This window comes from Capra hircus (assembly GCF_001704415.2).
Source record: "Capra hircus breed San Clemente chromosome X unlocalized genomic scaffold, ASM170441v1, whole genome shotgun sequence".
NCBI classification, from domain to species: domain Eukaryota; kingdom Metazoa; phylum Chordata; class Mammalia; order Artiodactyla; family Bovidae; genus Capra; species Capra hircus.
The window spans coordinates 32432614-32445279 of NW_017189516.1; the positions used below are offsets into that span (position 1 = coordinate 32432614).

Consider the following 12666-nt stretch of genomic DNA (forward strand, 5'->3'; position numbering starts at 1 on the left):
AGTGATTCTTAAATTTATAATAAACCTGCTAGATTTATCTTTAAAGGAAAAGGGTCTACTTATAAATTGATGGAGCACCTTCTACACTTCAGACTATCCAGAAGACTTTTGAAAACTCTTACTTCCACCCAGATTTAACCAGGTTTTAGTACTTGTTATCATTTAAATGAGTTTCTGCATAAGAACAATACTGAAATTACTCTGTAACATTGGAAGTTTTCCCTTTGATGTTAATAAAACATCTTGGACATGCAATAAAATGTTTAAATCATGTATTTCCCCAACAGAATAAAACCTTTCCAAAAAAAACCTTATAGCAGGGAACAATCATTGTGAATATATATTTTATCTGTAAAATTGTTTGCATTAATATAGAGCCCTTCCTCAGACTAGATTTGCAGTAAGAGTGTGCTAAGTTTTCCCATAAAATGAAGAACTACCTTATTCACATGTCAAATCTGACCTTTTATCTCAGTGTTTGCTGAATGAGAGTGAATTCTCTCTTATAAGAGTTAGCTCTCTGAGTACCCAAAGTTTACTCTATAAAATAGGGTGACACCCTATGCTGCCTACCTGGCATTTCTTCTATGGCAAGTGTATTAGGTAGAAGAATGTCTTCCAAACATTTATTCCCCACCAGAACCTCAGAATGTGACCTTTTAAACATATATTTGTTTATTTGGCTGTGTCAGGTCTTAGTTGCATACTCAGGATCTTAGTTTCAGTATGTGAGATCTTTTATTGCAGGCCACAGTCTCTATAGTTGTGGTATGCGGGCTCCAGAGCATGTGGGCTCACTAGTAGAGGCTTATTTGCTCCAAGGCATGTGGAATCTTAGTTCCCTGACCAGGGATCAAACCCACATACCCTGCACTACTAGGTGGATTCTTAACCATTGGACCACCAGTCCTAGAATGTGACCTTTTTTTAGAAGTAGGGTCTTTGCAGATATACTTAGTTAAAAGGAGGTCATACTGGGCTCCAAAATCGCTGCAGATGGTGACTGCAGCCATAAAATTAAAAGATGCTTATTCCTTGGAAGAAAAGCTATGACCAACCTAGACAGCATATTAAAAAGCAGAGACATTACTTTGCCAACAAAGGTCCATCTAGTCAAAGCTATGGTTTTTCCAGTATTCATGCATGAATGTGAGAGTTGGACCAAAAAGAAAGCTGAGCGCCGAAGAACTGATGCTTTTTAACTGTGGTGTTAGAGAAGATCTCTTGAGAGTCCCTTGGACTGCAAGGAGATCCAATCAATCCATCCTAAAGGAAATCAGTCCTGAATATTCATTGGAAAGACTGATGCTGAAGCTGAAACTCCAATACTTTGGCCACCTGATGCGAAGAACTGACTCATTGGATAAGACCCTGATGCTGGGAAAGATTGAAGGCAGGAGGAGAAGGGGACGACCGAGGATGAGATGATTGGATGGCATCACTGACTCGATGGACATGAGTTTGTGTAAGCTCTGGGAGTTGGTGATAGACAGGGAGGTCTGGCGTGCTGCGATTCATGGGGTCGCAAAGAGTCAGACACGACTGAGCGACTGAGCTTAGCTGAAGTTTAATATAACTGCTATCCTCATAAGAAGAGGAACATGTGGACAGAGAAAATGGGAATAAAGGAAGGACGGAGGCAGAGACTGGAGTGATGCAGCCACAAGGCAAGGAATGCCTGAAGTTACCGGAAGTGAGAAAGAGACAGGGAAGGATCCTCCCCTAGAGGCATTGTGTGTGTGTGTGTGTGTGTGTGTGTGCGCGCGCGCGCGCATGTGTGTGTGTGTGTGTGTGTGGTGGTGGTGGTGGTGGCGGCGGGGTGTTGTCCTGCCAACACTTGGATTTTGGACTGCTAGCTTCCAGAGCTGTGAGAGAATACATTTCTGTTGTTTTAAGCCACCCAGTTTGTGGGAATTTGTTATGGCAGTCCTGGGAGACTAAGGCAGCAGGGTACATTGACTCGAAGTGGTTCAGCAAGAACACGAGGGGAAGACATTTTCTTTTGCCTTGTTTGTTGCATTTGGTTTTGGCAGGATGCAGCAGACAATGCTGGTGCTCTACTCAGAGGCCCTCAGAGGACCCTGATCTGTATCTTTTGCCCCCTCTTCCCTTTTCAGTGTGCTTTTTAAATATACTTATTTATTTAGTTTTGGCTGTGCTGGGTCTTCACTGCTGCACCAGGCCTTTCTCTAGTTGCCATGAGTGAGGGCTACTCTCTAGTTGTGGTGTGCAGGCTTCTAGAGCATGGGCTTCAGTAGTTGCAGCTCATGGGCTTAGTTGCTCAGTGGCACGTGGATCTTCCCCGACCAGGGATCGAACCTGAGTCCCCTGTATTGGCAGGCAGATTCTTAACCACTGGCCACCAGGGAAGTCCCCATCAGTGTGCTTTTAATACCTAACACTCAGCTCTTCTTTAGGATGGCCCTCTGACTCCCCAGCTGCTCTTCCTGCTAAAGTGGGAAGCTGCTGTATGGGCACAGGGAGCTCAGCCTGATGCTCTGTGACAACCTAGAGGGGTGGGATGGGGTGGGGGGTGAGGTTCAGGAGGGAGGGGAACATATGTGTACTTGTGGCTGATTCACATTGTTGTATGGCAGAAGCCAGCCCATACTGTAAAGCAATTATCTTCCAATTATTAAAAAAAAAGAATTCAAAGATAAAATCTGAAGCTAGTAAAAAACAAAGAAAAAGAAGTGCCAGAGGATTCACCACCCACCTCTCCATGCTGCCCTTGACCAATGACTGGTTCCAAGGATAAAAGCCCATCCTCCCTGTCTCAGGTTGGGGCAACACTCCAGAGCTCACTTGTTGGATCAGCCTGAAGCACTGTGCCTGACATGACATTTGGGTGACCAGATCACTCTAGTTTGCCTGTGGCCTTCCTGGTTTTAGCACTGATAGTCCCATGTCCCTAGAAATCCCTTAGTCAATCTTAAACTCAAGAAGCAGAACCAGAGAGTGAGTTTTAGGCCTCACACACTCACCTCTCAATGTCTTAGATTATCAGAGTGAACTATGGCAGTGACCACTGAGAGCAAACGCATGCTCAGCCAGAAACACACTGGTGCACAATATTATAAATCATCGTCCCTTAACGGAAAGGTCAGTTCTGTCCTTTGTTTCTGCAATGTCTTCTATTTAGGGGCATTTTCCTTCCAAAAGACTCCTGATCAGAAATCATAACTAATAGAAACATAACAAAGAAAAGAACTTAGTAGAGATGGGTTATGTAAAAGGTTCTGTGGGGATAGCTCAGAACTGATTCGTGTATGGGTCACTTGTAGGATTAGTTTTTATCCTCTAAAAGGCCTACTCATTCTGTATGAGGCTAGGAGTATCTTTTTTAAAATGTTTTTGAAGTTTAGTTGATTTACAGTGTGTTAATTTCTGCTGCACAGGAAGAAGACTCCATTATATATAAAAAGAACATACATGCATATATGTAAACATATAATATACATACTCTTTTCCATTCTGGTTTATCACAGGGTAGCGAATATATTTCCTTGTGCTGTACAGTAGGACCTTATTGTGTAGCCATCCTATATATACTAGTTTGCATCTATTAATCCTATACTCGAAGCTGGGAGTTTTGTAACATAGGGCTTCTCCTAGGAGGATCTGCACTTTTTAATTTTAGTGTATTTATTTATGGACTTATGTAATCATGTACGTAAAACATTTACATGTTAAGAAATTTAAACCATATAAAAGGATATATTGCAGAAATAAAGTCTCCCTCCTACCTCTAACCTTGAACCTCCCAGCTTCATTTCCCACAGACAACAATTATTACTAGTTTCTTGTATATCAAAAGGGTTACTTTGGACCTATAAAAGAAGGCCTGTTCCCGTTCCCATACGTCCTGTGAGAGATTAACAGCAGGATAGGAAGGAGGGTAGGTCAGCTTCACAGCCAGGATTCAGATTTAAAAGGCTGAAGGACCCTTGGATTTGAGTTTTGAAGCACTAAGCTGATGCAGACGTCATCACTGTGTCCACATTTGATTGAATTTGTTTTCACCAAACTGTAATATTTGAACAATGACAGCATCTTCCCCATGCCTTGAGATTTCTAGCCTGTCTGGATTTCATTATATTCTTCAGCCTTTGTGGTAGCAATACACAAGAAAGCCAGTTATCATAATGGCTGGTTTCAGGGCATTCAAAGGGATAATTCAGACATGCTTTTAACACAGAAACTCACAAGATGAAAGGCATCAGCCATGATTATCTCTTTTTGTAGAGATGGGAAATTGGACGCTAAGAGGCTGGATAGCTACAATAGTAGGAATAGCGACATAACCTAAATTTTGTGGCCTCAACTGTGCTCTCCTTGAATGGAAGAGAGGTCTGTTTTTCACTAGGTGATTGTATCTGGGAATGATTTCCAAGGGGGGTTAGTTTCAAGGCAGAAAGTTTCCCTACCTTTGGGGTAGCCACCTGAAGGTGCATCCCGAATTTAGCCGCACTCATCATGATGGAATGCAGGATGTTATTCCCATCCCCAATCCAGCTGAGGGTAAGGCCTTTCAGAGAGCCATAGTGTTCCTGAAAGGCAAAGGATGGAGGAAATTACATCCAGGAGGAAATCCACTTCTGTGAAACAATTATTAGAGTTACTATAAAAGAAACAGTCCACATCTTTGTTGGAATGAAGAAACTACTTTTTTTTTTTTTTGCATTATACAGAGCAATTTGATAACATGAAGGTACAATCACCAAAAAGAAGTCCTAATAACCAAAAAAATATCCTAATATCTTAAGCCAAGACATCATATGAACATATGAAGATTCATATGTTCATATATTTGTTCTTTCATTCAACAAATTGAGAACCATCCATGTCCAGACACTGTCCTTGGCCCTGGAGATATAACAATGAACAAAGGAGACAAAACTCTCTGCTTTTATGAAGCTTATACTTGTTAGAATAAGAAAGGGGAAATAGAATGCACCTAGAACAATATAGCATGGGTATTGAGAATGTTCCTGTTTATATAGCTGAAAAACCGTTAATATACTTGATTTCTTATGGATATTGACATGGACAGTTAAAGTATGAACACATGCTTGGAAATCATAAATACAAACACCAGGATAAAATGTCTTTGAGGGGTTGGAGGAAATGGGATCAAAGATAGTTACACAGTGGACTTCAAATCTACCCGTAATATTTTTTGGCCACACTGCATGGGATTGCAGGATCTTAGTTCCCTGACCAGGGATTGAACCTGCACCCCCTGCAGTGGAACCCTGGAGTCTTAACTACCAGACGACCAGGGAAGTCCCTGTAATATTTTATTTAAAAACAAAAAATTCTAAAGTAAGATTTGCCAAAACTGCATAATGGGCACATGGGTGTTTATTTTACTTTTCTTGAAGTGTCTGTAAGTTTCATATATTGTATACATTTATATATTTACAAATGTAAAGAGATTTAAATGTAAGTGTGAAGATTTTAAGATTTTTAAAAGAGAAAGGCTAACTAATTTGGAGATCACAAATTAGTTAAGTGGCTAAGCTAGGATGTAAATCCAGGTCCATCTGATTTAAATTCCATGCTCTTAACAAGCTGCTGTTTATTCATTCAACTCCTACTTTGAGCATGTCTGTTATGAAGGCATTGCACCAGGTCCTGCAGGGGATAATATGATGAACAGAACATTTCACTGTCCCTCATGAATATATAAACTAGGAATGATGAAACCCCAGCGAGAAGCATTAAATTATCTGGCATATATGGAAAGCCATACCTACAAACAGCTGCTTGGTGTCTAGCATAGTATGTCCTCTCTGCATTCATCTTATCTTCATCACCAAAGAGTTTCATTTTGAGTTTAACCTCACATTTACATGTGTGTGGCATATTCAAATGAGGAGCAAGGTGGACCTGTCCAGTTTGCCCTGTCTCCCAGAATAGTTCATAGATGCAGAAACCATGGTTGTTAGGATTCCCAGTGGCAAGACTATGTAGATTGACTGTGGCCAATCCAATAGGATGAATCTTTCAAAGTTATTCAGGTTCATAATTTGAAGGGACAAGGCTAAATCTGCACGTCCATTCTATGAATTCTACATGCTCTTAACTCCAGTCTTAAGCAGTTTATTAAAATAATAGCAAATGGCCTTCTTCTCAGAAAGTGATTTAGTAATTGGCCATTTTGAATATTCAAAGCACTCTCCATCAGTCTTCACTCCCAAATCATAGAACCTGACGGACTATGCATGACATAAAGATGTTTCCATTTTCTGTGCTCCAGCACTCCGTGTTCATCCACTGTGTTAAATAAATATGGCACCCAAAAAGCAAAGGTTTGAGAACTGAAGTGTCTTCTAGTCTGTTTTCAATAATGCCCTATCTTCCTTGGATATCAAGTTGTACACATATGCTATGCATCTCTGCCAAGATGTTATTTGAAAACAAAACACCAATACCACAAGTTAAATGCTTCCATTTAGAGCTACTTAGGAATTATTTATTGATTTTGCTCTTGTGTGAGGCAAAGAAATAACCCAACCTGGAGCGTGAGGTAGTCAGCCAGAATCTGGATAGGGTGGTACAAATCCGACAGCCCATTGACAATCGGGATGGATGCTTCTTTAGCCAGGATGTCCAGATCTGATTGTTTGTACACTCGTGCCAGCACGGCATCTGTCATGCTAGACAACACACTGTGGCAAATGAAGAAAAGATTATCCAAGTTGATTAGGCTTAATAATTCCTTCTTAATTTAGGATCTTAAAGAGTCATAAGAAATGCTAATACATGAGAATTTTTACTGTTACAACTACCTATCAACATGACAGGTTTAAAAGCTAATGATAAATATGTAGTCATTACAGAAGCCAGATGTTGTTCCCCTGATGTCTTAGCCTTGATTTGAGTATTTTTTGCAGTGCTAAGAAGCCAACTGTGGGCCTATCAATTGTAATGATGAACTATAATTGATATATGGCAATTGGTAAAGCTGAAAGGGACAAGACCAAAGACAAGATATATAGAGAAAAATTAGTAAACTGGATTGTGGCATTTGGGAGGGGGGACATCACCCCTCAAGTATGCAGTTTCACTACAAAATAGAAAGTAGCAGTGTGGCAACCATGGAGGTACACACACAGATTGTTTTTCAAGAGAGAACCTTCTGGAAGGAGTGCCATTAGCTGACAGCCCCCAGCTGTTGCACCTTTGGGATCTGCCACAGCATTTCTGTCAAGGCCACAACCTCCCCAGCCTGTTCCCATCAAGGGCCAAGCACAGTGGGGTCCCCAGAGCTGGGCCATTCTGCCTGACATGGGACGTCTGTCTCTGTTGGGCAGTGAAGTTGGATATAACTATTCTAATTTTATAGCTGAAGGACCTGAACTACAAAGAAGTTTAGTAACTTGCCCCAGCTCACACAACTAATTACATTGGAAGAACTCATCTTCAAACCAAAGTCAGTTTAATTTCAAAAGTCCATGATCTTACCATTATAATACATTGCCTCATATCTGCAGATGATAAAAACCTGGAATGAGAATCTGGGATCCAGAGTTTACGTTCTCTCCATGTGTCAGAGTGATGGCAGTCCCTCAGCTAAAGTTTTAGCCTTACAAAAATAACAGGAATGGCTTTTGTTTAAAATCTTGCTTTTTTCATTATGTCTTATTTCTTATTAAATGGAAACCCCACAGCAGAGGCTTCTAGTCATTTCAGTTTTAAGGAACTCTTTATAATGGCAAAAAAGGGAAAACCTCTCATGATACTAGTTTTATTAAATAGAGAATCATTATTATAGGGTATCCTTATACCTTATAAGTTATTATAAGTTAGTCTTATTATAAGTTATTATTATAAGTGAGACTTTGTAATTTTGACGCTCTAACTTACTAGATGTGTGACCCTGGACATGTTATTTAATTTCTCTATAACTTGGTTTCTGCATCTGTAAGACATGGAACAACAAACTGGTTCCAAATAGGAAAAGGAGTATGTCAAGGCTGTATATTGTCACCTTACTTATTTAACTTATATGCAGAGTACATCATGAGAAACGCTGGGCTGGAAGAAGTACAAGCTGGAATCAAGATTGCCAGGAGAAATATCAATTACCTCAGATATGCAGATGATACCACCCTTATGGCAGAAAGTGAAGAGGAACTAAAAAGCCTCTTGATGAAAGTGAAAGAGGAGAGTGAAAACGTTGGCTTAAAGCTCAACATTCAGAACACAAAGATCATGGCATCTGGTCCCATCACTTCATGGGAAATAGATGGGGAAACAGTGGAAATAGTGGCTGACTTTATTTTGGGGGGCTCCAAAATCACTGCAGATGGTGATTGCAGCCATGAAATTAAAAGACGCTTACTCCTTGGAAGGAATGTTATGGGCTAACCTAGATAGCATATTGAAAAGCAGAGACATTACTTGGCCAAACAAAGGTCTGTCTAGTCAAGGCTATGGTTTTTCCAGTGGTCATGTATGGATGTGAGAGTTGGACTATAAAGAAAGCTGAGTGCCAAAGAATTGAATGCTTTTGAATTGTGGTGTTGGAGAAGACTCTTGAGAGTCCCTTGGCCTGCAAGGAGATCCAACCAGTCCATTCTGAAGGAGATCAGCCCTGGGTGTTCTTTGGAAGGAATGATGCTACAGCTGAAACTCCAGTACTTTGGCACCTAATGTGAAGAGTTGACTCATTGGAAAAGACCCTGATGCTGGGAGGGATTGGGGGCAGGAGGAGAAGGGGACGACAGAGGATGAGATGGCTGGATGGCATCACTGACTCAATGGACGTAAGTCTGAGTGAACTCTGGAGTTGGTGATGGACAGGGAGGCCTGGCGTGCTGCGATTCATGCGGTCGCAAAGAGTCGGACACAATTGAGCGACTGAACTGAACTGAACTGAAAGCCATTATAACGGTATCTATCTCATTGTGTTGTTGTGGAGGATTATATGAGATAGCCTACATAAGATGCATAGTATGATGCCTTGTTCGTGATGAAAGATCAAAAAGTAGTTGGTGATATTACCATGTCAAAAGAAACTATAAAAACTAAAGCTAGTATGCATTTAGTAAGTATTTTATGGATTTGTATTTAAATCATCGTATATTTGGAAAATTAATCCTTTTTATATGTCTGAGCAACAGACTGGTTCCAAATCGGGAAAGGAGTATGTCAAGGCTGTATATTGTCACCCTGGTTATTTAACTTATATGCAGAGTAAGTTCAGTTCAGTTCAGTTGCTCAGTCGTGTCTGACTCTTTGCGACCCCATGAATCACAGCACACCAGGCCTCCCTGTCCATCACCAACTCTCGGAGTTCACTCAGACTTACGTCCATAAGAGTCAGTGATGCCATCCAGCCATCTCATCCTCTGTTTGTCCCCTTCTCCTCCTGCCCCAATCCTCCCAGCATCAGAGTCTTTTCCAGTGAGTCAACTCTTTCGCATGAGTAAGCCAAAGTACTGGAATTTCAGCTTAGCCTCATTCCTTCCAAAGAAATCCAGGGCTGATCTCCTTCAGAATGGACTGGTTGGATCTCCTTGCAGTCCAAGGGACTCTCAAGAGTCTTCTCCAACACCACACCTTGTGTTCGAGCTTTTCGTGTGGTAGCTATCCCACAGTCTGGTTTGCTAGCCCAAGTTAGATCGTTCTGGTTTGCGCATGGGGCGTTCCTGCCCAATTCTTACAAAGCACTGCAGCCCGCGCCTCCCGTGCTTCCCTGCCCTGCCCCCACTAGCTTTGTGGTGGATGCAGGCGTCTGTGCTGCTTTTCCGCTGGGGGTTTACTGTTGGGCTTGTAATCTCTTGGTTTTAATTATTTCTTTATTTTTTCCTTCTGTTATGTTGCCCTCTGTGTTTCCAAGGCTCGCCACAGACTCGGCAGGGAGAGTGTTTCCTGGTGTTTGGAAACCTCTCTCTTAAAATTCCCTTCCCAGGACGGGCTTCCCTTCCGGGACGGGCTTCCCTTCCTGGGACAGAGCTCCCTCCCCACCTCCTTTGTCTCCTTTTTTGTCTTTTATATTTTTTCCTACCTGTTTTTGAAGACAATGGTCTGCTTTTCTGGTTGCCTGATGTCCTCTGCCAGCCTACAGAAGTTGTTTTGTGGAGTTTGCTCGGTGTTGAAATGTTCTTTTGAGGAATTTGTGAGGGAGAAAGTGGTCTTCCTGTCCTATTCCTCCCCATCTTTACAGTTCCCCCTCCCTGTACATTTCTATGAAACTTCATGTGAATCTACAACTCTTTCAAAATTAAAAGGAAAATTAAATCTATTCCTAGAGTCTTTAATAGATAAGTTTGACTCATATGCATTTATTATAATTACTGGTCTATTTGAATACCTTTCTAACATTTTTATTCCCATTTTCTATTCATCATACTTTTCATTCTTCATTTTCTGAATTTGTTGGCTTGATCAAATTTTATTTCCTTTTTATTTTCTATTGGTGTGGAATTTATACATGCCTATTTTTTCTTTTAGTGTTTAACCTTAAAGTGTAACATGCCATTTCTAACAAAGTCTAAGGTATATTGTTCCTCAATATGAAAGGATCCCAGAATCTTTCACTTTTCTCTGACTTTCTACTGTTTCATCTTTAATATTATAGATGTGTAGCCATTTGTCTATGCTTTGCTTTAAACACTTCTCAGATTATTTTTAATTCTATACTTGTTTAGATATATCAACACAATTTATTAATTTTTCATCTACGCTTTCCTTTTGCTGAAGTAATATCCTTTAATAGTTCTTTTAATGTAGGTCAGTTGATGATAAGTTTGCAGAGATTTTACATGGAATTTATATATCTGAAAAAATTATGAAATTTCACTCTTGATTTACACTGAGTATAGACTTCTCTGCTTTGAAGATCTTTTTCCTTGACTTTTAGAAGATAATCTACCTTTGACCAGCAGCTATTGTTGCTAATGAAAAGTTTTCTGTTTGCCTAATTATTATTCCTTAAGAGGTGTCCTGTTTTTTTCTTCTTTTTTAACATTTAATAATTTTCTCTTTTTTAATTAAGATATATTTGACATATAAGGTTATGTAAAGTTAAAGTGTGAAACATATTAGTGTGGTACATTTACACATGTTGAATAGAAGTGGTGACAATAGACATTCTTTTCTTGTTCCTGATCTTAGAGGGAATGCTTACAAACTTTTCCCCACTGAGAATGACTTTACCTGTGAGTTTGGTGTTTTATATATGGTCTATATTATGATGAGATAAGTTCCCTCTGTGTTCATCTTCTGGAGAGATTTTATGGTTTTTCAATTTTGTAAAAAGTTATATTTTTTTGCATCTATTGAAATGATCATATAGTTTTTATTCTTCAGGTTGTTAGTGTCATGTATCACATTGTTTGATTCGCAGGTATTGAAGAAGTCTTGCTTTCTTGAGATGAACTCCACTTGATTAAGGTGTATGATCCGTTTAATGTACTGTTGGATTTGATTTGCTAGTACTTTGTTGAGGATTTTGCATACATGTTCATCAATGATGTTGGTCTGAAATTTTCTTTTTTGTTGTATCTTTGTCTGGTTTTAGTGGTGGGGAGATGGTGATCTCATAGAATAACTTTGATATGTTCCTTCATCTGAAAATTTTGGAAAACTTTCAGAAACTTAAATGTTAACTAGTCTACAATTCTTTCATAGACTTCACCTGTGAAATCATCTGGTACTGGATTTTTGTTTGTTGGAATTTTTATTAATCACTCTTCAATTTGAGTACTTGTTATTTGATTTATTTATATTTTTGTTTTTCTTCCTGGTTCAGTCTTGGAAGTTTGCATCTTTTAAAATAATTTTTCCATTTTTTCTAGTTGTCTATCTTATTGGTATATATTTTTTGTAGTTGTCTCTTATGACTATTTGTATTTATTTGTGATGTTGGTTTTAACATCTTTCTTTTTTAATTGAAAGATCATTGCTTTACAGAATTTTGTTGTTTTCTGTCAAAACTCAAAATGAATCAGCCATAGGTATACATATATCTCCTCCCTTTTGAACCTCCCTCCCATCTCCCTCACCATCCCACCCCTATAGGTTGATACAGAGCCCCTGTTTGTGTTTCCTGTGACATACAGCAAATTACCATTGGCTATCTATTTTACATATTGTAATGTAAGTTTTCATGTTACTCTCTTTTCATACATCTCACCCTCTCCTCCCCCCTCCCCATGTCCATAAGCCTATTATCTATGTCTGTTTCTCCACTGCTGCCCTGCAAATAAATTCTTCAGTAACATTTTTCTAGATTCAGTATATATGCATTCAGTTCAGTTCAGTTGCTCAGTTGTGTTGAACTCTTTATGACCACATGGACTGTAGCACATAGTATATGATATTTATTTTCTCTTTCTGACTTATTTCACTCTGTATAATAATATCTAGGCTGATCCACCTCATTAGAACTGACTCAAATGTGTTTCTTTCTATTGCTGAGTAATATTCAATTGTGTATATGTATCAAAACTTCTTTATCTATTCATCTGTCGATGGGCATCTAGGTTGCTTCCATGTTCTAGCTATTGTAAATAGTGCTGCAATGAACAATGAGATACATATGTCATTTTCAATTTTGGTTTCTTCAGGGTATATGCCTAGGAGTGGGATTGCTGGGTCATATGGTGGTTTTATTCCTGTTTTTTTTAAAGGAATCTCTATAATGTCTGCCAT

General features: G+C 39.4%; 1 protein-coding gene across 1 annotated transcript in view; it reads right to left on the reverse strand.

Moving 5' to 3' along the window:
- OTC (ornithine carbamoyltransferase) overlaps positions 1-12666 on the reverse strand; it is a gene marked incomplete at its 5' end in the record, with an annotated part of 42794 nt that overhangs the window by 15052 nt on the left and 15076 nt on the right. Inside the window, 2 exon segments of the mRNA NM_001285729.1 lie at positions 4428-4550; positions 6521-6676. Coding sequence (NP_001272658.1) covers positions 4428-4550; positions 6521-6676 — 279 coding nt within the window.